The sequence below is a fragment of the Carettochelys insculpta genome, chromosome 19, assembly GCF_033958435.1.
Source record: "Carettochelys insculpta isolate YL-2023 chromosome 19, ASM3395843v1, whole genome shotgun sequence".
Taxonomy (NCBI): Eukaryota; Metazoa; Chordata; order Testudines; family Carettochelyidae; genus Carettochelys; species Carettochelys insculpta.
In genome coordinates, this window is record NC_134155.1 from 23,098,073 (window position 1) to 23,122,976 (window position 24,904).

Sequence of the window (24,904 nt, forward strand, 5' to 3'; positions counted from 1 at the left end):
CTGCATCAGCTGGCTGTGGGGACTTGCCGTTTGCCTGCCAGCGGAGCGGTGGGAACTGGCTTTGCTGCCAGCCAGGTAACTCCTATGGCCCAGCCCTCCTTTGGTTACCAGCACCATCTGCTAGGAGAAGCACAGCTTTTCTCCAGCCTCTTGCTGAAGCAGAGAGTGAGGGATGGTACCACACCCCTGGCTGAATGATAGTTCATGGCAATCAGGCAAGCTCTGAAGGGTGCTGAGGACCTGTGCCTCCCATGTGGTTATTTTAGTAGCTTGTGTATGGAGATGCTTCACTAGCCAAGCCTTTTCAAGCCCAGGTGTCCCATATTAATGCCCAAGAGTTGGGTATCTCCTGTGTAGAAGAGAATAATTTTATTCCATGAACTGTTTTGTTTGCTCATTGAGCTTCTGTTTTGTAAACCCAGTCTGAGCATTCAGCTCTCTAGGAGTAAAAGGTGCTCAGCATCTCCCAGAATCAAGCCCTCTAAGTATTATCTTCTGGCAAGCATCAAAGGGCTCTATCATTAGCCCTTACTCTGTGTGTGTGTGGGGGGGGGTGTTTTGTTTTTGTGTTTCATTATTCTTTTGCTCAGGCCTTCTTTATAGGCCTGGTAGCTGTGCATATCAGAGATGAACTGATTGATCGGTTTGATCTTCTTGTGCTTCCTAAGTTGTTGCATCAACAAACACTCGTTGTATCATAGAGAGAAGTGCAAGCTGAGCCTCCTCGGGTGAAAGCATCAGGGAACTGTGTAAATACTTCTAAGCTCTGTTCCAGTGCCTAGATGCATGCTAACGGGATGTTTTCTGAACCTGAAAGTCAGTCCCTTCCAGGACTCTAGAACCCAGAAGGCTGAACTTTAATTTCTCTGGTGGGTAGTTTTCAGGCCTCCCTCAGCCACCCAAATACCTGCCTTGTTGCAGTTTGTTTCCATAGCATCACTACAGGATTTCATAGCTCATCCTACAGAGCATTTTAATGAAGAGGTCAGGTCTGTGCCTCAGCAAATCCAAGATATGTGCTGTTTGAGAGAAAAAGCAAAAGAAACCAAATCTGGATTATGGTGCTCTCTCCCAGCCTGTGTTGGCCGAGGAAGATAATTAGTAGATAACCTGTTGTTCTCTCAGTTCTGCAGGTGATTTTCTGGTCCAGGTGAATCATAGGGCCGGTGCATTTCAAGCACCTCAGCACTCCTTCCATATGTCTACAATACGTAAAAACATTTTTACCTTGCCATAGAGTTACAGCGCTAACATTAGAAAAACTCAGAATCCATTACTGACAAGGTAAAATAGTGAGTGGCTCTATTTCAGGTTCATCCCATCACTTCTTGTTCCTGGTTGTCTCAAAACCCAGCGGCTAGACTGGTTGAATGGAGATGCAGCAGCCCAAGTAGGGTAAAAGAAATGGAATGCTAGTCCTTCCCTGGGGGAAAGACCAAAGCACATGGCCAAAGGCTTGAGTACATCACACCCAAAACATCTTATTGCATGAGGCTCTCCAACTAGAACTCAGCCATAGCTTCCTCACCTATCCCCTTTCTCCTGAGGTGGGTTTTTTTTAAGGGGAAGCGGGGGAGATAGGAGGCTTGCACAGTTTCTGCACCATGTTTCCGTTTGCTAGCCTGCTGTTCCTGTGTTTGCATGAGGGCTTGGTTATTCTGACTCCATAGTCCAAGTGCAGCAACTCACCCAGGCAAGCTCTTAGGAGGATATAAGCATTTGCCTGTTGTTCTTCCCTTGTCCTGGGGAGGGCAGGAAAATGCAGAACGTGGCAGTGGTGAACTAAAAGAAAAGTGCACTGTCTTCTTTTGCACTCGATCAGTTTCATCTCACAGCACAGGACAGAGAGCCGAGGCTGAGAAGTGGGGCATCTAAGATCTTCCTTAAAAAGACAGCCCACCCCGTTACAGTGGGGTAGGGTTACTGCACAAACTTCTGGTCCCCAAGAGTCCCATGTCTTGGAAGTCTTCTAGATTCTATTGGTGGCCTCAGGGGAGTTCATTCCTCGGAAGCTCCTAGAGACATAGACAAGCAAGCATCACTGGGGAAAATAAAACGCCAGTCCAGGAATCACCAGTGCCAAAGAATGTGAAAACTGGCTGCCCTGCAGCACATGCAACACATGAAGAACCTTGAGGACCACCAATTGACACAGCTGAGTTACTCAGCTGAAACCAAGTCTACTCTAGAAGCTCTGCCTTGGTGCAGGTGTCGTGATGCTACTGCAGGCACTGTGTGCTGATGGGCGAGCCCATAAATCCACCTCCACGAGCAGCAGTAGCTCTGTCAGCAAAAGTAGCTCTCTTGCCACCCTAGTACTGTCCACAATGGCATATAGGTTGATGTAATTGATGTCACTCAAGGAGGTGGCTTATTTGTGCCCCTGAGAGGCATAAATTATAGCAGCATTCGTGGGAGTGCGTACAAGCCTATTGTGTAGCCGAGGCTTACATCCCCCGGCTTCAAAAACAGGAGAAATCTGCAAAAATACGGGGGGAGGAGCAGTCGCTTCCCCGAGCTTTAATTAGAAATAACCTCTCCGGGTTTGGCACTTGTTGTGTGTGAAAAATATCTGCTGCAAACCATCTGGCTCTTTTCGTCTCCAGAAGGTGGTGCGTGTTATTGCAGGCCAGGAGCTGCTGAGCAAGCATCCAAAGCGCAGCTGCTAAATGTTAGCCAGGGTAAGTCCTCCTCTTAGTCAGAAGATCATCTCGGAGGGGTCGCCATGTTAGTCTGTGTCTTCGCAAAACAAAGCAAGCAGTCCTGCAGCACCATACGGACTGACCGTTTAATTTATTAGGCAGTGAGCTTTCGTGGGAAAGACTGCACGGGTATTTTTCATGTAGTTAATGGATTTCCACTCCAAATGGCTAATTGCAGTGCCTTGAATGGTAGTGGATCTTTCCCCTGAAACCAAAGCTCATTACCTAATAAATAAAATTGTTAGTCTTTATGGTGCTACAGGACTGCTTGCTTTATCTTGGTAGGAGGTTGATTGTCTCCAGCCAATGGGCAGCATTAGGAAAATAATTTATCCTCTCACTGGGATTTGAAGGAACAATGTTTCCTCCCTTCCCAGATTATCAGTACAGTACCAAGTGACTGGTGGGTGATAGACAACATGTTCAGATTGTGCTATAGTACTTTTCAACCCAGTGCCGATTCCAAAGAGTTATGGAAGGATGAACCAGGGTAGGAGTAGATGAGATTAGAACAAGGCCTCAAAGCAAATATCTGTAAAGTACAGACTGGTGTAATACTAGGTGGTGCATCTGTTGAGCTGTATGCAGCTCTCAGCTTGTGTCTTGACATCTTGGCCGATATCAGAACTGCTTAGGTCCCTGCTTTTCAGCTGGGTCTCTCTCCAAGCTTGTGGGACTAACCCCTGCCTGCACACACTGGTCTGCTTTAGTAGAGGCCCGAAGTGGAACTTCAGCATTATCATAGAGCTAACTTATATGTGAAGTCAAGTCACGTCAGTTGGCAGGTTCAAGAGGTTTTCTTGGAGTCATTTCCAAATGCTCAGCATTTCCATTAGGGTCTTTTTCAAAGGGACTGAGCAGCTGGTTTGCATGAGACTTGCTAGTATCTCTTGCAAATCTGGTCACCTACTCTGGCACCTACGTAGGGGCAGAGATCTTTCAAGAGTCTGTCTCCAAATGCCTTGAAACCAAACTTGCAGCTTTGCATGCAGCCTCATCAGGCTTGGCAGGGTGCTTGAAACTTCTGGGCATTCCCGGCGCCCTGCCAATGGAAGGTGAGTATCAAGGGAGGGGGAAGTTGTGGCGATATCTGGTGCCAGTTTGGGGGGGAAAAAAAGCCAGTCCTGTAGTGAGTGACTCCATCCTGCTCAAAGCCAGACTCTGTGTGAAGCCTGTTACTGTGAAACACTCCCATTTTGGCACCTTCCCCTTGCTGTTGTGGCTTGGTGTGGTCAGTCAGTGCTGGAGGGAATTGCCAGGGTGACCCACAGCTCCTCCCCGGGGAATCTAGGTTACATTCTGCCAAATTGTGATGTCTTTTTTTGTACGGATTCACATGGGGCCCCCTGCTGCAGATACAGGTCTGTACAGCACCGAGGCGAGCAAAACTTTCCTCCATTGGTGCTGAGCTTAGCAGAAATGCAAGGTGAAAAAAGCTGGCAGGAGGTTACAAGTTCAGCTGGTATCATTTGCAGCACCAGTCTACAATCAGGTATATGAGGGCCAGCGGTATGATACGGCAATGTGTGATCATTTTATATCTCAGGCTCAAGAATCACAGTAGGAACTCATCAGCAGTGTGCCCTTGTAGCCAAAAAGGCTAGAGGCATATTGGGGTGAATTAGGAGGAATATTTCCAGCAGATCTAGAGAAGTTATTTCTTCCCTCTATTCAGCACTGGTGAGGCCACATCTGGGGTATTGTGTCCAGTTCTGGGCCCCCCGGTACAGAAAGGATGTGGATGTATTGGAGCAGGTTCAACAAAGGGTAACAAAAATTATGGGGCTGGAGCACATGACCTACGAGGAGAGGCTGAGGGATTTGGGGTTATTTAGTTTGTAGAACAGAAGACTGAGCAGTGATTTGATAGCAGCCTTCAACTTCCTGAAAGGGGAGCCCTAAAGAGGATGGAGAGAGACGGTTCTCAGTAGTCATGGATGGCAGGAAAAGGAGCAATGGCTTCAAGATACAGAGGGAGAGGTGAAGGTTGGGTATTAGGAAAAGCTGTTTCCCCAGGAGGGAGGTGAAGCACTGGAATGTGTTACCAAGAGAGGTGGTGGAATCTCCATCCCTAGAGGTTTTTAAGTCCCGGCTTGACAAAGTCCTGTCTGGGATGATTTAGGTGCGGTTGATCCTGCTCTGGGTCGGAGGCTGGACTCGATGACCTCCTGAGGTCCCTTCCAGCCCTAGGATTTTGAGACTATGAACTAACTTATACTTTGTGAGGCAGCAGATCGCCATAAATATTCTGAGGCAGGTGTCCCTCCAGCTGTAAGCAGTAAGACATGTCCTGGCATTCTTCAGCTCTGTATGCTCCCACTGTCCTCACCATGCTCCGTGGCTTAGGCTCCTCCTCCTAGCGCTAGTTTTAACAGAGACGGCAGGTTCTTCTGGGCAGGGAATCTCTCTGTTTCCTCTGTAAACCCTCATGCTCCTGTGTGGTGCTTCATCAGTTGTAAGGGAGACCTCATGTCAGTACATCTGTGCAGTGGAAGGGCTGAGCAAGGAGACACCTCAATATTTATTTGCGTGAATATCTAGAACAGTTTTAATGTGTCATGGGCTGTAAAAAGGGACATACTGGCCAATGGGATTATGATGCCTCCAAAGTGGTCCTCATCACTGGCATAACTCCAGCCATCTGCTTCCCTGCTTTTAGCCTCTTTCTCTGGGTGGGTCTCCTCACCCTCTCCAGCTCACAGCCCAGAAGAAAAGGCAAATCTTAAAGGAACAGGAACCATCCAGAAGAAAACCTGGGTAGATATCTGGGGGCTGATCCTCGTGGCTGGAGGGTAAACCTAGAGCTAGGTGAAGCAGGCTCCCAACCGCACCCTGCTGCCTGAGGTCCCCCAGGAGTCAATCCCCTTCACTGTAGGGCCCCTAGCTCACCCCCCAACGTGGTGCAGCTGAAGCCTGGGGATTGGAGGGAACTACTGAAGCAGAGGCGCCTGGGAGTGCAGTGTGGGCTGGGCCGTGCCTGGCAGCTTGTGAAGGCGTTGCCCTTGCCTGCATCTGATACCTGCCACCATGCTCATCCTGCGGCCGGAGTTCAAGATTCCAGCCTCCGGCCTGAGACAGGTGGATGTGCTCAGATTGGGCTGCCTTGGGGAAAAATGGGGGTCATGTGAGCGTTGCCTGCTGCCAGGCCTGCAGCTAACCTACTGCACAGGGCTCAGACCAGGCTCTCCAACCGTAGATCTCCAAGCATTTCCCAGACGCGTGGGCCAGTTGTCTGCCTCCAGACTGGCCCAGAACCTGCAGCCCAGGCTTGTTTCCCTGGAGCAGAGTTAGAGCCTTTGTCTTGAAGTGACCACAACTGTCTGGGAGATTTACAGCCCTGTGCAGCTTGCTTGGCTGGTCCCACCTGCCAGCCGGCCATGGAACCCGCGTCCCCGCCCCACCTCCTCCAGCTCTCTGCGTTCCAGAGCTGTAAGGCTGAAGCGGCATTCTCCCCCATGCCTGGGGATCTCCTGGCATGGTAACCACTGGGCAGGCGAGCTGGGACTGTGGCCAGCTCTGCCTTCCCTGTGGCAGAGGGGACTGACTGTGCATGCTATAGCTGCTAGCGCTGCTCTGCATTTCACCCCTCTGGCACCAGAGGGAATCAGCCTGTTCCCGAGGCAGGCACTGCCCCCATGGCTGCTTGGAAACACTCCTGGACCTGCAGTGGGGAACTAAGACATCCCATGTCTGCTGGCTGGGAACTAAGACATCCCATGTCTGCTGGCTGGCCCCTAGCAGCTGGAGCCCCCCCAGCCCCTCCCTTACATAGGATTTTCCTACTGGCTTAGGGCCCAAGTTTCACCCTCCCCCAGCGCTCCCTCTGCTCCGAGTCTGGAGTCCCTTGTCCCTGGGACTAGAGAAGCCCAGCCCACATGTGCAGGGGGATGCTTTTGACAGCATGGCTGGGCAGTGTGTCCTCCCTTTCCCCAGTCCATAAACCCTGCTGGGAGCTTGCCTGAGCCCTGGGGAGGCCCAGCATGGCTGGGAGACAAACCCGAGTCTACAGCCATGAGCTAGCTTCCAGGGTAAGGTGCTTCCGGTGGCTGGTGCCCAGGACCTCTTACCTCGGTCTCCTCTGACTGCGCTGGACAAGCACAAGTCTATGGACATTCAGTGGGCAGCACAACCAGCCAAGCCTTTTGTGAATGGTGGAGTGTCTCTCTCTCCCCTTCGGGAGATAGACAAGTGAAGGAGAACCTGAGCTTTGGTGTATGAGCACATCCTCTCTAGGGCAGAAGGAGCAAGCATCTGGAGCAAGTCTTTGCAGGCTGGCAAGAGACCTGAGGAAGAGAGGAACACTGCTGTCCGACTCCGTTACTTATGGGGCAGATCATCTCCCTGACCACCTCTGAATCTCAGCCTGAGCAGAGGAGAAGGAATCTGATGTCTGGCCAAGCGCTAACCCTTTCTGTGCACGCCCACCCGGCTGCAGTTGAAGGGCTGGAATCCAGGCCTGGTGGAAGAGCTGATCAAAGGCATGGCCCGTCCCTAGAGATCTGAGCTGGGGTGGACAAGACTGAGAGACTGTATCATCCGCGTCTCTTCCCGCTCTGCCTCTCCTCACCTGTCGGTATCCTTTCTCACAGCCTGTCCCAGGAAGAATAAACTTCACAGTCCATGCACTCTTGCATCCTGCACAAGACTATCCAGAGCTTGAGGCTCGGGACATAATCCTTCGTATCTGGCTGTGCAGGCCAAAGGTGCACTGGAGGAGAGAGGGTTGGGGACTCGCAGAGAATGCCCTAGGAAGGTGTGCTGGGTCACGCAGATGAACCTGTGGAGGAGCTGGGAACAGACCAGGGCTCATGAGAAGACCAGGCTGGTGCACATAGGGTTCCTTTCATCCCTCTCTACCTTGCCAAGGTATCGGTAGCTCGTCTGCTTTGCAGCTGGGGGCAGCCCTGAAGTTCACTCCTCCCCTCTCGGGGGCCTTGCGCACAGGTGAATCGCCTTCCTTTTAATAGCCCCCTACAAGGGCCGTGCAAACAGCTTGCTAGGGGAACTTGTGTCTGGCTGTGCTAGACCAGAGGCAGAGCCTTCTTTCCGGCTGATGCCTGGTTTTTAACACAGATAGGCTTAGGAGCAAGGAAACTCGGCGCTACCTGTGTTTAAATCAGCCCAAGCATGTTTCACTGGCTCCCGGTGCCAGCTCGGGTTGGGACATGCCTGCAGGGGCATGGTGGTAACCGTATGGGTTTCTCATTCCTCCAGGCTGGGTTGCTAAGTGCTACCCCTGGGAGCCCCTGTTATTGTTTGGGACGTTTGAGGGCTTCGTGGGGAGTCTCAGACGTCCAGGAGCATGAGCGTTAGCCCTGTTTCCTGCAGCTTGGTAGGCTTCCCTATCTGGTCATAGTCTTGGCTTGTTGAGACAGGCAGTTATACCCACAGCTGGAGGGGGGTCACTGTGATCCCCAGATGTGGCTGCGGCAGACAGCTCCCACTGTCACTGGAGTGGGTTCCCCCGGAGAGGAGGGCTGAGTTTGCTGAGATCTAATTCTGGGATGAGTCCAGAGACAGTCTAGCTAGATCCCTTGTGCGCTGGCCAGCAGGGACAGTGCAGATCTTGGCCGGACCCTTAGCTGAGTGCAGTCCTTGGGCAGAGCTTTGTGGTGTCTCTCACCTCCTGTTCAGAGAGTGATGAGGCTGGGGCTGTGCTTTCTGCTCAGTCCTAGGCTGGCCTTTGCTGCTACAGTTTTCAGGCCCTGAGCCAGCTTGTTAGGTCATTCAAACAGCTCCTCACCCTCACTGTTCTGAATCTGACGGCTGGGCATGTAACGGTGGGATTCCTTGGCAGAGGCCCAAGCCTGTAGTCCCCTCTCCCTCTTTGTCTTCTCGCTGCTCACAGCAGCCTGTGAGGTTTCCTGATGGCCAGGCTCCCCGTGGACTCCAGGTTAGCACTGTGGAGGGGAACAGCAGCAGTCCATGCGCATGGAGATCCCATGCCTGGCTGACTGGCCAGTAGCCGCTTGTGCTTATTCTTTCACAGCAGGAGTTGACAGACTGATGCAGTTACCGCTGCAGTTCTTCATGCTGTGCTCCCTGGGAGGTCAGACTAGAGGGTGGCCATGGCCCTTTCTGGCCTTCGACACACGAGTGTCTGATTAAGATCGTTAGCTAGAAACTCACTGTTGCTAACATGACCTCACTGAAGACAACAGGGTAGGGGCAGGTGTGTCCCATGTTGACTGGGGCTAGTTCCTTTGTGGCTACAGGTCTTGGGCTATGTCTTGGTCCCTTTGATATTAATGGGAATTTAGCCACTGACTTCAGTGAAGTCAGGATTAGCCCTCTGAAAATAGCCTGGTCAATAGCTCTTTCTTAGTCCAGGCAGAAGCAATGGAACTGTTACTGCTCTTTCTTACCAGGCAAGGTAGCTTTTCAGCTCCTCTCGGACTGTCCAGAAGGGTTGTTCACACTTCCACGTTACTCAGTGTGTAGCCTGGACTCTGGCCACCTCTCTTGGGAGGAAGCTGGCTGTTCTGGTGGTTGGGCGCCCTTGGAACGCCATATGTCACAAAACAGTTCTTCAGGGTTCCAAAGAAACCAGTTCATCCAGAGCTAAGGGAGGCACCTGAAACAGCAGAACCGTTGCCCTCTTCATCAAGGAATGTTACCTTGGCATGAGTGCCAAGAGGAAGTGCCGTGCTTCCTGAAATGACTTTCTACTCTGAAAAGTGACTCTGTCGGACTGTCAGTGTATCCACAACTGCTCTCCTCAGTGGCCACAATACGCTTCAATGCCCGTGTTTTCCTGTCAGCTTTTCCGAGCTGGCAGAGAGAGTGCTGGGACCCAGGCTGGCCTGTCCATCAGTCCTAGGATTGTTTGATTGCCTTTAGAGATAATCCTGAGCCTAAGAGCCCTCAGTCTGCTGGTTGGTGCTGGGGTTGATAGGGTGGCAGATTTGGAAGAGGACAGGGCCACGTGGGTGGGATTATAGCACTGAGCTTTCGCTTCTGGGGACACTGCAGGAGACGCCCCAAGCACGTTTGCGGTGCTTCGGAAAATGCCTTTTGGACTGGTAAAGTGAGGAAATCTGACCTGCTGGTGCTGAGAGCCTGATGGACGTAGACCCCAGAGAGTCCCCTTCCAGAGCTGTTCTGCCCATCTAGGGACACTGAGCCAGTGCTGGTCTCTGGGGTGGAGAGGCCTGGAGCGTCAGCCACTGAAACTCCTTGGCCTTGTGGTAGTCCGAGTTGCTTCATGCAAGCTTCTTCCGAGTGGGCCTTTGCCCAGTACTGTCAGCTTCTCCACTTTGTTGGCCGGTGGGGTGGGGGCGAAGAGGAGAAAGGGCAAGGAAGAATTACTCACTGGTAATAGCATTGTCATGGCACTCCTCTTCCCCTGGCCTGCACCCCTCCAGCCCCATCTCGTCCGCAGGTCTGTTCGGCTTTCCAGTGGGGCTGAGTGGGGAGCAAGGGGCCGAGGGCACTAGGCCGGCTGAGTGATCAGTCCTCTCTCTTGCCCTCTGCTAGGTGGACTCATAACGTCAATAGTGCAGATGTTTCCCTCCTCAGGCTGGTGGAAGAGCCTGATCGCCTCTGTGATGGACCCAGTTGCGGGTAAGGAGCTTTGTCACCCAGCCATCAGGCCGAGTGGCCCCTTGTTCAGTGCCAGGCACCAGCGGGTTTCCCACCGGCGCGTGTGGTCCATGGCAGGCTCTTGGCTTCCAGCTGCATGTCAGAGACCTCCTGTCCCACAATGAGCCAATACAAGTCTAACCCAGGCGGGAGGCACCTGAGCTCCTCCTTAGTGACCCTGCGCGCCGGATCACAGGGTCCAATTGTCTGCTAGAGCAGTGGAGCCCCTGAGTGGCCCAGGACCCATTGTGTTTCCGTGGCAACTGGACATGGCCGCCCCATTCAGCAGGAACTCTGGGCTGGTGAGCAGAATGCCACCCACGCTTGGCGGGCATGGTTTTGGGGTGCGGGGGGCACTGCCACTGGGGGCGAATGGAGGAGGAGGCTGGTTCGTCCCATCTCCTGGGCTCACAGGGAGGAGTTCACCCTCTTCCCACGTAGGGGCTGGGTCAGGGACCTCCCCCAGGCTCAGGATTCTTCCTCCCCCTGCCATGTTTCAGGGCTGGGCTGGGGGGGTCTCCAGGGCCCTTCTCACCTATGGGAGGGGTGTGGTGAAATGCCGCCATAACTGCACTGGCCGAGGGCGGCTGGCCCCACAGCTTGTGCCACCGATGGCAAGAAGCTGATTTTTGGTAGCTCCTTGGCATCCTACCGGTGAGAGCTGGAAGTCTCATTCAGAGCCTCGTGAACTGGGGCCCATATGGCACAGGGCACCACCAGTGTGGCATTTCGTGGGATCTGGCAAGACTGCCCCATAGATGAGCTGTACCCTCCCACCCCCAGCGTGGTCCAAGGCAGAGTCGAGGCCTGTGGGTGAGGAGGAACGCCCGGAGGTGCCAGTGGGGAGGAAATCCATTCCCAGGCTGAAGGGCGAGCTGCGGGGCTGCAGCAGGGATACAGCTGCTTGTGCTGCTGGCTCTCGGCTGGGGAGAACTTGCGCAGGGGAGCATAAGGATTTCGGGCCCAGAGCCTCACAACTGCTGTGGAATCAGTAGCCTGGCTAAATGCTTTGGAGGGGCTGGGCCCCAGTCTGCAGACCTGTTAATTAGAGTGGAGGCACAGCTCAGTGCTTTGAGCATTGGCCTGCTAAACCCAGGGGTGTGAACTCAATCCTTGAGGAGGCCATTTAGGGATTGGGGCAAATAGATGCCAGAGATGGTGCTTGGTCCTGCCAAGAGGGCAGGGGGCTGGACTAGATGACCTCCTGAGGTCCCTTCCAGCTCTAGGAGATGTGCATCTCCAATTATATTACATAATTAGGCATTGCTAATCAAAGGAATGCCACCTGCTTCTTTTGGAAACCCCGGTGGCTTGTGTTCCTGTGGAGGAGCCAGCCCTGGTCAGCGGTGGACGTGTACAAGGAAGGCCGTTCCTTCCTAAGGAAGGGTTTGCTTCTCTGCTAGGCTCGGTTTCTGCGCTAGCCAGCAACAGCTCGGTACAGAAGGGGTGTGTGTGCTGCTTTTCTTAGCGGTGGAGGATACATGATTCTCTTGCCCTGTTGCAGTGTGGATGGTCCTTGAGCGTCATGGTGAGAGACAGAGCAGCCAGGTACTGGTGTTGGAAAGGAGCCAGGCCCGGCGTGAACTGCCGTACATGGGGAGAGCACAGTACAGCAAAGCCTTGGAAGGCCAGAGAGGATCCTGAGGTTTTGTTTCAGATGAGCTGGGCATCTGCAGCTCCTGTTGACTTCAGAGGGAGCGGAGGCTGCTCGCCCCCGCTGGTAGGCACAGAAAGCAGGAGTAGCTTTGACAACAGCTTTCTTTGTTTGCTTGGCACTTCCGGGGGGAGGCATTTTCTGGCCTGGGTTTTGCAGGTCTGATTACATGAGCACTGGGCCCTTTCTGGCCTGAAAATCAACACCTGTCCTGTACCCACAGCATCTGAGCACTCAGTAGACTAGCACTGGTCAGAATGGGCCCTACTGGAGTAACTGGCTCTGTCTCTAACCCTTACCGCTTTCCTTTGGCAGGCTGGCCTGCCCCTACTTTGCTTTTCTCTCTCCTTAGCCTCTTCTCACTCATCTTGTACTTCCTGGAATCTCTATTTCCCCATGGGATTTTTGTTTTTTTCTCCTCTCCTTCTTCAGTGACCCCGAGTGAGCCCGAGCAGGTGGTGAGGAAGTATGTGGAAGAGCTGAGAGGAGCCCCTGCTGATGAGGTGAGTGCGGGAAATCAAAGGAGTCTCGGACCGCAGTGTCTTTTCCGAAAGCTGGGGAGAGTGAAATCAGTGATGGGTGCCTCATGGCATGTCGGGCTAAACCTACACAGGTCTTTAGACCGCTAGCTGGATCTATAACTAGTCACTTCGCTGATGCTACACCCTAGCTGAGGTCCTGGCCCTACGTAGGTGGCTTCCCAATGGACTTGTCAACGCTAGATGAAAAGGCCTGTGGGCTGGAATATCTTCCATCTGCCAGGCCTGTGCAATACCTTAGCTCACACAAAGCACCTCCGAGTGCATGGGAGTGATGCTGCAGGGTCCCTGTTCCTAGTAAGAGAGCTCCCCTGGCACGCCACTGCTCTCTGCCTTGCCATTATGCGTGAACTTGAGCTTCTCCGGACTCCAGTGCAGCCGGCATTGGAAGTAGCTCCTGGTTCTCTGGATGGTAGGAAGCACCTAAGCAAGCAGGAGGCAGTGTTGGGTGTTGCCTGGGGCCTTAAGGTGGTGGAAGTGCCCCAGCAGTCTGGGCCAGACTTATTTAGAGGGTCCTGTGTGCAGACTCTAATGCTTGGAGGAGACAGCTGCAATGTAACTGCTCAGCAGAATCTTGCCTCTCAAATGCTTGTTGCCAGCAGAGAGCTCATTGGGAGAACTGCCTTGCTCAGCAGCTTAACAAAATAAACCCTCAAGCCCTGGAGTCAGCATTGGGTCTCGGGGCTCTGAGGCAGGAGACACATGGCTGCTTGAGACGGGAACTTATACCAGGCTCCTGCCTTCCTCAGCCTTATACTCAAGTGCTAAGAGCTTAGGATCCCTTTGATCTGTAAAGGAGCAGACAGCTCCTGGAGGGAGCCCGGACTTCCAGGCCTGTCATCCCTTAGTTCTGAAATCTATCTCATCCCACTGCCTCCCTCTTTCACCAAAAACTCCCCGGGGTTCACTTTTCTCTGGAGCTGTGCTTCTGTTAGTCTCTGGCCTCTAACCCAAAGCGTAGGATTTCAGGGGGTGTGTATAAAACCATGGAAGGTGGTGTAGAAATACAGGTTGAAGCTTTCCAGTCTGACATGCTTGGGACCAGACCAATGTCAGACAAGAGAATTTGCCAAACCTCTGGAGGTCAGTCCTGTCTAGCAGCATTACCAACGCTTCCAGTGCTTACTGGGCTCTGAAAAGACATTTAGTGGTAAATTACAGCTAAATAACAGCCCAGAACAAGTCAAGTAAGCAAGAAGAATTCATGTTTTCCTGACAGATAGAAGCAGGGGGAGGCAGAGACTTCCCAGACTTCAAAGAGGCATTTTAATGCCGTGAAAGATTAATTTCTGAATAGTCTCTCTGGCAAGCTGATGCATCAGCAGAGCTCAGGTTAGATGCAGCCTGATGCTGACAGTAAATGATGTTTCTTTCTCTCTGCTTCAAGGACTGTATCATCTGTATGGAAAAGCTGGCGTCACCCTCTGGCTACAACGATGCCTGTGAGGGCAAGACGATCAAGCCAGAAGCGGTCGGGCAACTGACCAAATGCCAGCATGCTTTCCACCTGCTCTGTGTGTTGGCCATGTATGTCAATGGAAACAAGGTACTGTCACGACCTGGCCCACTGCCACCTACAAGACCTGGCATGTTGGGGTCCTGATCCAAGCCTACCCGAGTTGTGTTAGTGTCGTCACTATTGTCGTGACGTCCCTCTGAGAATGTCCCCTTTCACCACAGGATGGCAGCCTTCAGTGCCCCTCCTGTAAAACCATCTACGGCGAAAAGACTGGCACCCAGCCAAAAGGGAAGATGGAGGTTTCGACTTTCACTCAGTCCCTCCCTGGCCACGAGGACTGTGGGACGATACAGATTGTGTACCACATTAGCAGGGGAATTCAGGTATGGGCTCGAAGCTCTGTCTGTAGAGACAGCACTGGGAGGTGCTGCTCTGTGGCTGACGCACCTAGGCTCTGTCGTGAGGCTCCTCATAAGCGGAAAAGAACGAGAAGGGTTATGTGGTGTTGCCTGGGGTGGCAGGGGCCACCCAGGCGACCCACCGGCTTCTCCCCGGGAGGGGCAAGTGGCACAGTGGGGTTACAGTGCTTGGTGTTCCCCTGTGGACATCCATAACTGTCCCTCCTACTACATCCCTTCCTTTCTGTTTGGTGTGCAACAACCTCATTCCAGGCACATCCCCTTGTCCTGGCGCAACCCAAATCCAGACCTCGCGTTAAGTTCCAAGAGGCAGCTGTGTGCCAAAAGTGGTGGTCCTCGCTCCTACCTTGTAGGACCAGTTCTTGAACATGGACTGACAGATGCACAAACTCGCTCACATATTTGGTGAACTAGAGCTAATATCTGCCATGGTGGAGCCTTGAATGCGGGCGGGAGGCCTGTGGAACTCTTCTCGCAACTTCCGTTAGCACCAGCCAGTGTGTCCCTCTTCTCTCGTTCAGTCAAGGGCTGATGGAATTCCTGCTGACATCAAAGGGATTGGGTTGGGCTCCAAGGGATTGGGTGGATTTGGATCCTTCTGAAGCCCAAAGAGGGAGGAGAGATACTGAAGCTGAAAGAGCAGATGGGGACAAACTGGACATGAGTAAGCCGAGGGTAGAAACTAGGAGGTTTAAAACCACCAAAGGAGTTTGGTTCTGGAACAGTACCCCCCCCACCCCAGGACTGGTGGAAGCAAGGAACCAAACGAATTGTAAGATGGTGCTTGATGATAAGTCTCTTCAAGGGTTGTGTGATGGAGTTGCCTGTGATAGTAGGGAATTGGCCTCTGAGCCAGGAAGTCCCTTCAGTCCTTGGTCTTTAAACCCCAAAAATAGGGCTAGTCTAAGAGGTCTCTAGTGGAAGATCCTGAGGGATCTGGGCATCTGAAGCTTTTCCAAGGACCTTGGTAACACGCTTGTAAGTTGATGGTACCAAATCCCCCTCTGGGCTCTCTTCTGTGTGGGGTATTTGCTTCATGAACCTGCAGTTAGCACGTTCGGAACAAAATGTCTTTGTAACTCAGAATCCCTTAAGATTCCATCGCGAGACGTTCCATTGTGGTCATTGCTTAGCCCGTGTGACACGTCGCACTTGTGTAGCCTTGACAAATGTGAATGATCATCACCCATCTTGTGTCCTGCCGTAAGCAGCAGCATAAGGCTGGAGGGGGTGCAGGCACAGGGCAATATGTCTGGGAGCGGCACAACGGTCAGAGCGCTGGGCCCTTTAAATTGCCACAAGAGTCCTGGGTAGTGTGTGCCTGGTGGTGCTGAAAGGCAGTTGGGGAAGACTAGCCCCATGCCTGCCCGAGGGCCCCCTGCCCCCATGAGGTGTGTCCTCAGCTCTGTGAGGGGGGGAGGGTTCATGTTCCCCTCCCTAAGCCTTGGGGTACAGCAGGAGGGGGTAGTGCCCTGCACCCCCAGGACTTGGGGCAGCCAGGAGGGGCTTGAGCTGCACAGTTCCATTCCGTTCTGTGCTGCAGACACCCTGCTGTTGGATAACAGTCAGCCTGTACCATCGGCCTTGCAGAGGACCCGGAGCTGGCACAGAATTGATTGATCTCCTTTCTCTGTTGCAGGGGCCGGAGCATCCCAGTCCGGGGATGCCATACACAGCCAGAGGCTTCCCCCGCTACTGTTACCTTCCCGATAACGAGAAGGGCAGAAAGGTAATGCCAGTCCCCATCCCAGTGGTGTCTTCTCCAGTAACCGGCACCTGACCTGCCCCTGGCCTTTGTCAAGTTTGCAGGGACTCACTCCAACTCTGGCGCGAGCCAGGCGTTCTCTTCCAGGCAGCTGAGCTCGTCTGGTGGCCCTTAGGTGTGCAAACCACAAGTGACTTGTGATCTTAGTCTGTGGTTGGTGCATCCGCTGCCTTGCACGTGCACACACCCTCCATGAAGGCCTGGTGGTAGGAAGGGTGCCTGGGGTGTCCACCGAGTGAGGTGGCGGTTGGTGCTCAGTTTCTTTGGTAACCACCAGGACAGTTCGATGAAGGGAGCAGTTTGCTGAGGCAGGGTGTGACATCTCCTGGGTCGGACACTCCAGGTCTGGTGGAGGGAAAATGCATGAGGAGCCTTCAGTGCTGGCTTGGGCCCAGAGCAGGGCTGGGCACAGGTCAGTCGCTTCCAACCCCACCAGCTAGATCTCGCAGGGGCTGCAGGGCTCCAGTGAGTTCTGCTTGTAACCGGCTGTTTTGCTGGAGAAATTGGCCCCCTCCTTGTGTCCCCTGTGGGTCGCTGAGAGCTGACGTGTGTGTCTAGAGGTGGGAGGGGTATTGCACCGAGCCAGAGGGAGCAGAAAATACTGAGGGGAGGGAAGCTGGCACTGCTGCCTGGACTGGTCCGTGCAATGTCGGATCCTTGCTGAGCAGAGGGGTCACTCTGAAACAGGAGCAGCCGGGAGCTCAAACCCTGTGTCCTCCCACAGGACTCCCAGTTCTCCCAGTCCTGAGGTGACCACTCACCTCCACCTGTTGCTGCGTCTCCTGCCTCTGTGGGGGGAAAGGACGTCAGCCTGCTGGTGCTGGGGGTCATTAATGCTGATATTTATCTCTCTCGCCTGCAGAGTGCTTTGAGCTCCTCCAGGGAAAGGGGCCAAGGGACATCCCCTGTTACACACCCAAAAAACTTGGGAACAGAGAGGGGCAGTGATCTGCACCAGCTAGGTCGGGAATAGGACCCAGGTCTCCTGCCTCACCCTGGTGCCCCCTGCACTAGGCCATGCTGCCTTCACCACGTGAGCAGTGCTACCACCATGTGGCCACTGAGCAGGGGAAAGACGGGATCTGAGGACGGGGAAATGGGCCTGGACTTTGGCAGAAGGGAGTTAGTGGAGTAGGAGGGCAGAGTTAGCCAGCCTGGAACAGAGATCACTCAGCCAGTCAGTTTTGTACCGCCCCCTGCTCTACAGGCCACATGGGCCTGAAAGCAGCTTGCGCTCCAGTCAGTCCATGAGCCAAGAGGCTTGTGCTCCAGTCTAGCTTTCCCCTTTCCCGTCCCTAGGTCCTGGACCTGCTGAGGGTAGCCTGGAAGAGACGCCTGATTTTCACAGTCGGCACTTCCAGCACAACCGGCGAGAGCAACACGGTGGTGTGGAACGAGATCCACCACAAGACAGAGATGGACACAAATCTCAGTGGCCACGGCTACCCTGACCCCAACTACCTGGACAATGTGCTGGGGGAGCTGGCAGCTCAGGGCGTCACCGAGGCCTGCTTGGGACAGTGATTCGCCCCCGCTCCAGCCGGCTCTGCATAATGGCTGCGCAGTGCACAGCCAATGGCTATGCAAGGCTCTGGCGGGCTGTAGTGCACTTATTCCTGTTGCCTTAAATTCCTCTATCTACTCACTTGTCACGTTCGGAGCAATAACACTGTGTTTGGGAGTCTCGCGTTCCGTGCGGTCTCTTTTCTGGGGAGCCGGTTATTTTTGTATAAGCAAAGGGTCCTGCTCTCGGCGTCTGGGGCACCACAGTGGAGCACTCCTGCCGCAGCCGGGGCGTGCTTGGATTGCGTTCTCCACGCGGCTGACCGGCTCGCGCCTGGCCCTCTTCAAAAGCGCCTGGGCAGACGCGGCTCGGCGTGACGTGGCTGTTGAGCGCTGCTGCCGTCTTTCTGGCAAGAAACACCCCTGCTTGCCTGGCTGACGCGCGGCATCGGCGCTCTGCTGGGACACTTCCGAGTGCATCTTCCCTCCCTGTCCTTGGCTAGCTGGTGCAATACGTATGCCTTGTGCTGTGCTTGTAATAAACGCTGCATCGTTACGGAGAGTCATCCTGAGCCTTGAAATAATCTCAGCTGCCGCTTTAGTATTTTGTTTGTGTGCAGGGTCCTGCATGGAGTTCAGGCCTGATGCTCCTGCAGGAGCCAGTGTTCTGCCACTGGTGGTGGTGAATTACCCGTCTCCCCCACATACAACAGGGCTTGGTCCATCGGGCGTGAGCCATGCCCGTGGCAGCCAGTCCCGGGCTGAGCGCCTGTGTGGCTAGATGCAGCAGATAGTCATGCAGGGCAGAAGGGCAGTTCCTTGAATCCAGGGACAGGGACAGGGACAGGGACAGGCTTTGCACAGAACAGGGGCGTCCAACCTTCTCTCTCTCACACCCACCCACCCACCCCCCAGGCTTATGCAGTTCCTAACTGCCCTAGGCTCAGACCCCACTGCAGCCCTAAACAGCCCCCACCTTAGATCCCCCTGAACTCTAAACCACCCCCTGCCCCAAACTGCCTTCAGCTGTAGCCCCCACTGCCTTAGACCCCCTTGCAGCCCCAAACCACCCTACCGCCAGCCCTGCGTCCCACCTCAGCACTCTGCCCGCTGGAGCCTCTGCTGCTGGCTTTGTGTCCCAGTAGCAGCTCTGCCCCTGGGGCTGGGAGCGGCTCCTTGCCCCAGCATCTGGGGCTCTAAGGCAGCCAGCCTGCAGTCTGGATAAAAAGTCTCTGCGGGCTGAATTCTGGCCCGGGAGCCGCCTGCTGTAGAACTGTTGTCTCGTTGGGGGTAGCGAAGCTGTCACCAGTGCCATAGGACTGTGCCTTTCCCGGCTGGGACTTTGCACAGAGCATGGCAGGTCTGGTGGAAAGAGGCAGCCACGTTGCTCCCCGGCAGCCGAGTTTGATCCATCCCCGGCTCTCCCTTTTATCATCATATATCAGAACTGGCTGGGACCTTGAGAGCTCCCGTCCTCTTCCCTGTCCCAGGACCTGTCACCAACCCTGAGAGATTCCTTAATCTAACCTGCCCCAGGCCCTGGGGAGGCTGCCTCAAGGACTGAACTTAGCCTGGGGTTTGCAAGGCCAGTGCTCTAACTCCCTTGGATGTGTGCTCACCTTTCTGTGCTGCCTCCTGCCTTACTCAGCCCCATAACAGGAGTAGAGCCCCAGCTGCAGGACCCAGTGAGATGGGGCAGCACATGGCAGCCAGAAAGGCCCCATCCCTGCACAACTTCGGCTGCCGGCTGAACAAAGGTAGGGGCTCTGACACCACAAAACGAATATCGGGTAGTGGGGGAGGTCTGGAGCAAAACAGTGAGCCAGCAGGGAGAGGACAGGGCCCTGGGTGAGGCTGTACGTGTCTTGGCCTGTGGCCTAGTGACGCGCACAGCCATGATCTGCAGAAGGGACATGAGTTAATGTTCAGGCATATTCCACTGTCTAGCCCTCCTTGTAATCCCTGGCAGCCCGCTGCTGCAGCTTGGCTCAGCTGAGGAGCAAGCGGCTGTCCTTCCAGGCAGGAGCAGTCAATAAGGCTCAGCCCTGGTCGACACCGGGTCTAACTGCACAGGAAAACGTCACTCCTGCTGGCGCCACTGGCCCACGAATTACCTCTCCCTCCCCTAGCAGGGGAGAGACGTGTCCGACTGACGTAGGTTACTCCTGGGGGCGTTTGGCACCAAAGCATTAAAAATGGCACACGCAACAGTTTCAACGTTCTGCAAGTGCTCTATTAAAATAACACTGCACAATCTCCAGCTACACATCAGCCTGTCTAAGAACACACACACACCCCCACACCCAGGAGCAGGGAATTAACGAAACCCCTGTGAGAGCCCCGCCCCTGTTTCTCTGCCCTCCCTGTCCCAGAGCCCATCTACACCCTCCCTAGCCAACCCGCTCCCAAAAACCCACCTGTAGGTCCCCAGCCCAGATACCTGCATCCTTCTGCCTCCCGAGGCAGGGAGGCAGAGCTGTGATTGGTCACTACATTGTGTGAAGGAGGCTGATTTGGGGAGCTGGGCTGGGCCTGGAGAAGCAGGGGGGGCTCAGCCGAGCTGTAGGATACACGCTGCCTGGCTTGGGGGGCAGCTGGGGTGAGATCAGCCAGTGCTGTTCCTGACCTGATGTTACTGCTGCCGGTCTGAGGGAAGGTGCACCGATTTAACGACTTGGCTTAGAAACCAGAGGGACTAAATCCAGCACGCCACGTACCCCTGCCCCTGGGGCTGGCCCTGATGCTGAAAGGTATTGCAGTGCCTAACCCCAGCTGTAATCAGTGGGGCAGGGGCAGGGGCCTGTCCCCCCCCAGGGTTGCTCTGCGCGTGGTTCCCATTGCGGCGGTGCAGGGGTCTGCCCGCCCCCGGGGTTGCTCTGCGCTCGGTTCCCATTGCGGCGGTGCGGGGCTTTGCCTACCCCTGGGGTTGCTCTGCGCTCGGTTCCCATTGCGGCGGTGCAGGGGTCTCCCCGCCCCCAGGGTTGCTCTGCGCACGGTTCCCATTGCGGCAGGGCACGCTTTGGAGGAATGTGGCAATGGATCGGCAGGGAGAGCAAAGCAGCCCGGAATAAAGGGAAGCCTGTGCCAGACAGCGTGAACACGCTGGGGAGATTTCAGAGGGCAGTGTGAGGGAACAAGGAAATAACGAGCAACGAGTTCACCAGCCGCTGCTCCGACTCGACCCCTGGGCCTGTCGAAGCGGCAGCAGAAGGCAGCCAAGCGAGGGCTGGCTCCCCTCCCCAGGCACTACAGGCTTGGAGCAGTTGTATGAATGAGTTACAGGTGTGGGCAGAGCTGGGGAGAGTAACCGCCTTGTTTGCCGTTAGTACGGGGCCTAGTGCCATGGGGTCTCAGCTGCAACGGCTCTGCAGCCACCATGTCCTGGCAGCTGATTGCTGCTCAATCCCACAGGACCTGGGGCTAGGCCCAGGGCAGCTCAGCCCAAAGGTGGATCCAGGTTGTAACGCCTTTCCTGTCTCGGCTTCTGCCCCCACTCCCTGGAGCAATGCCATCTGCAGCCAAAGGGGGAGAGATGGCTCATTCGTCTGAGCGAGCCATGGCATGGCTGCTGGCCTTGGAGTTCAGCATGTAGGCAGTTGCAGGCTCAGCTGGGTGAGACCCTGTTACCCCTTCGAGCTGGGGGGTGGGGTGCTGTAAGGAAGGGAGGTAGCAGGAGAGGGGGAATGAAAGCTTGACCCAGCCCTGCCCCTTCCCCAACTCAGTTTCTCCCTCATGGCTCCCTGCCTTGTTCTGCCCCGCGCTGGGCTCAGCAGGGCACTGGTACAGCAGCTGCCACCCCACGTGTGAAAGCTCACCAGCAGCAGAGCTGGGCGGGGAGTGGGTGATTGGCAGTGGGGCTCCGGACAGTTCTCAGCAGGGTTGCAGTGCAGCATCTAGGGACCGAGCCAAGGGAGGGGAATGACTGGAGTTGGTCCCCAACAGAGCTTGGACGTGTCGGCTGTGCGGAGCTAAGGCGGCGTAAAATCTTCATCGGGGCAGACAGCCTGAGCTGGACATGGGGAGAGGAGCAGAGCCCTGACCTGGTTGACCAAGGACAGCGACACTGTGTAGCACTTATCAGCAGAGCTCAAAGGCCAGCACTAGCTAGGGAAACTGAGGCACGGCAGGATCAGCGAGTTGCCCTCGGCTCCCCTAGACTAGCCGCCGGCCCCTCTGACTTCCAGCTGCGAGCGGCAGCCCCTTGACCGCAGTGCTGCGTCAAGACAAGGCCCTTAGGAACAGCCAGCCCAGCAGAGATCCTGCAGCCACAGTACCTCCGATCCCTGGCCACCACATTTGAATGAGACCTGGGGGCCATGAGAGCAGCTGGGCCAGTAAATACCAAGGGGACCGCAGCCACCACAGCGCTCGGGGATATTGTGTGTGAACACGGCTGTGCTGAGCATGTGGAACAGCCTGCAGGCTCTCCCATTCCCGGGCAGCGCCTGGCTGGGTGCTACGGGCCATGGTGCAGTTAGCCAGAGCTACGTACCAGCATACAGCGGTCAACCACTGATGGCTGCGAGCCCAGGGCCGCTGCCACTGCAGCTCCCCAAGGGCCAAACAACCACCTGCTGCTGCTCTGGAGGGAGGAGGGGTTTGCAGTCCAGGCGCAGCATCGGGAATCAGCAGCCGTGGCTGCCCCTTGCCCTGCCCTGCCCCACATTTTCTGGGAGGCCTTTGGGCAGATCACTGCCCAGCTACTCTGGAAAAGGGGGATCCTGACGTCCGGGCAGGAATGCGATGCTGCAGGCTGTGTCCCAGCTGGGGATTAACTCCTCCAAGGTGGCTGGGGAGGAGGCAGAGGAAAAGGTACGTGTCTGAGCTGGGCAGAGCTGCATGGCCAGCAGTGGGGCAGGACACTCACAGGCACTCTAGTAATGCGGCCGGACAGGCTTCACCTAAACCTCCCCCAGCTCTGGTCTGTCCTCAACACGCCCCACGTTTTCTTTCGGCCTCGGCTTCATTCCTGACAAACCGCTCACACAGCCTCTGAATGAAACTGCTCTTGTCGGGTGTGGTTTCCTGGGAATCCGGCCCCTCGGACTACAGCCCCAGAGGGCAAGGACGCTGCTTACCATGGAGCAGAACTGGTGGGGGGAGAGATTTTCTACATTGCCGGCTTTGTTTATTTGGGTATTGGCCACGCCTCAGGCCCCACCCAGGATCAGGCCCCGCTGTGCTAGGTGCTGTACAAAGCCAGCCCAGGAGGCAATCTCTGCCCTGGGGCACCTACCGACGGAAAGCCCAGCTGTTCTGCTGGGCTCCTCTTCTGAAGCTGAGTCCAGGTAGACAGCTGGGCCCTGGTGTTGGGTCTCTGTCTCTCTGCCTGGATAAGGCCATGCTGGGGACCCCTAACAAGATAGTCCCTCTAGTTCGCGTCACTGCCTGCCAGCGTCTATCAGCTGGTTGACCAATGATGTTAACCAATAATGAGAAAAGCAGGGATTGTGTAAACCAAACAGAAAACCCTTTATTAAGAAGTGAGGGTGTACAAAGAATGATATGATCGAGGGTGTTTGTTATTGTCTAGCTTTCTTTCTCTCTCTAATCAGTTCCCAAATTAATGTGCACATAAGTTTATATTCACTCTTCTTCAAGGTTCCTGATGGGTGCCCAGGACCTTCGACTGTTGGCCTCATCGTAAGTCCTTCAGGAGGAACTCTGGGGCGATCTCTTGCTGGTGAGTAGAGTAGATGGTAGGTCGGTCTCTTGTGTCTGTAGTGGCGATGTCTCCGGTGACAACGAGCGAGTCCTGCAGTGTTAGGTCTTGATGCTGGTAGAAGCCTGCACCACTCAGATGGGCAGCCCCTGCTAAAGGCTGGATGCTGCCCTTATATTGTCTTTGTGGCAGGAAAACTGACGTCATCAAGCCCCTGGCAGGAGACCCCATAGGAAGCTCCTGAGGTGATTTAGAAAAGGCGGGAAAAACCTGCTGTATCAGGATGACTCAGCAAGTTTTGGCCCTCCATTTTGTGATCCAGTGTAAGATAAGGGCTTCAGTTTGGACATGTGACCAGCCTCCATTTTGAGGCATATAAAAAATTCGGGCGTATGGATTTTCACTCCCAGCACTGGGCGGGGAGAGCACAGCGGCACACGCAGGGTTTTCAGCGCAATCTCCTCAGATGAGACACCGGACGCCTGCAGCCTTTCCCGCCCCAGAGCCCGCCCGAGCCTGCAGGTGGCATCTAGAATAGGGTAAGAACTGACCCCAAGCGTTAACCTGCACAGCCAGGGCAGACCCACAACAGAGGCCGCAGGAGAAGGTCTGCTAGGGAGACCCAGTCCTGGAGCAGCGCCCCTGGGACGGCAGAGGGGGTGGATGCCTGGGCGACTCCCATGGGGCTCAGCTGCTTTCCGGCAGCACTGTGAGCTGCTCCCAGCTAGCTGGGCCCCAGCTGAATGGGCCCCACGGTGCAGAAAGAAGAGAAGCCAGGTTCCCTCCTGGCCTGCGAGTGGGCCAGGCCCAAGCGCCTGCTGTTCGCTGGGGGCTGACCCCGTCAGTGTGGCCGGGAAGCCTTTGCAGCGGGGTGGCTGCCTGCAGGTGCTGCGTCAGCCGGAGGCTCAGCCACGCACAACCGTGTTGTGAGGCATGCAGGACAGCGCCGAGCACCCTGGGAGCAGTCCTGGGGCCCAGCGAAGTCTGCAGGGCTCCACCTGCCACACTGGGCTGATTGGCAGCAGGAGCTCGGCACACGCCTCCAGCAGGGCCAAGCTGTGCCCCCAAGCAGGCCGAACGCGACCCACAGGTCTTGGTTCCCTTGGGTTAGCGCCCATCAGAGGCACCAGCAGGCTGACTCTTCATCCTCTCGCTGCGTAGCTCGGCCTAGTCCTGCCCACCCGATGAGGGCTCAGCAGGGTGTGGCCGGGGGTGGATACGGCCGTGTCGGTGAACGGAGAGGCCCAGCGTGCATACACCATCATGCGGCCTGAGAGCAGAGCCGACCCAGCAGCTCTTATTGGAGAGCATGTAGGGGACCCAGTGTTCTGCAGGAAAAAGACCCCTAGGCACCAGCATGGGAGCAGTGGCCTTAGAGAGCCGGCCTCATGCACACCACGTAGGCCTGCTGGCCTGTGTACTCCTCCTGGCATTACCTTGGAACCCAAATGGAGACCGGGGGCGCTTGGTGTAAATCACCTTGTTCCACGGAAAAATATACAGATTTACGCCTTCCTCCTGCACAGGGTCCCACTGCCAGATGATAATTACACTGCGCGCTCAGCTTGGGCTTTTCATCAGTGTTCAGAGCACCTCGTCATGGAGCGGGGTAGATTGGGC

At 55.2% G+C, this 24,904-nt stretch overlaps 1 protein-coding gene across 4 annotated transcripts in view; it reads left to right on the top strand.

Moving 5' to 3' along the window:
* The window catches only part of DTX2 (deltex E3 ubiquitin ligase 2), a 64,488-nt gene extending 46,299 nt beyond the window's left edge, over positions 1 to 18,189 (top strand). For 3 of the 4 annotated variants that reach the window (XM_075013805.1, XM_075013806.1, XM_075013808.1), the window contains 5 exons: positions 12,370 to 12,440; positions 13,864 to 14,022; positions 14,157 to 14,318; positions 15,994 to 16,083; positions 17,419 to 18,189. In XM_075013805.1, the coding sequence (XP_074869906.1) occupies positions 12,370 to 12,440; positions 13,864 to 14,022; positions 14,157 to 14,318; positions 15,994 to 16,083; positions 17,419 to 17,643 (707 nt within the window). In that variant the 3' untranslated portion in view covers positions 17,644 to 18,189. Of the gene's footprint in view, positions 1 to 10,178; positions 10,266 to 12,369; positions 12,441 to 13,863; positions 14,023 to 14,156; positions 14,319 to 15,993; positions 16,084 to 17,418 lie in introns of all 4 variants that reach the window. The other variant, XM_075013807.1, reaches the window with a different exon arrangement.
* The last annotated feature ends 6,715 nt before the right edge of the window (positions 18,190 to 24,904 follow it).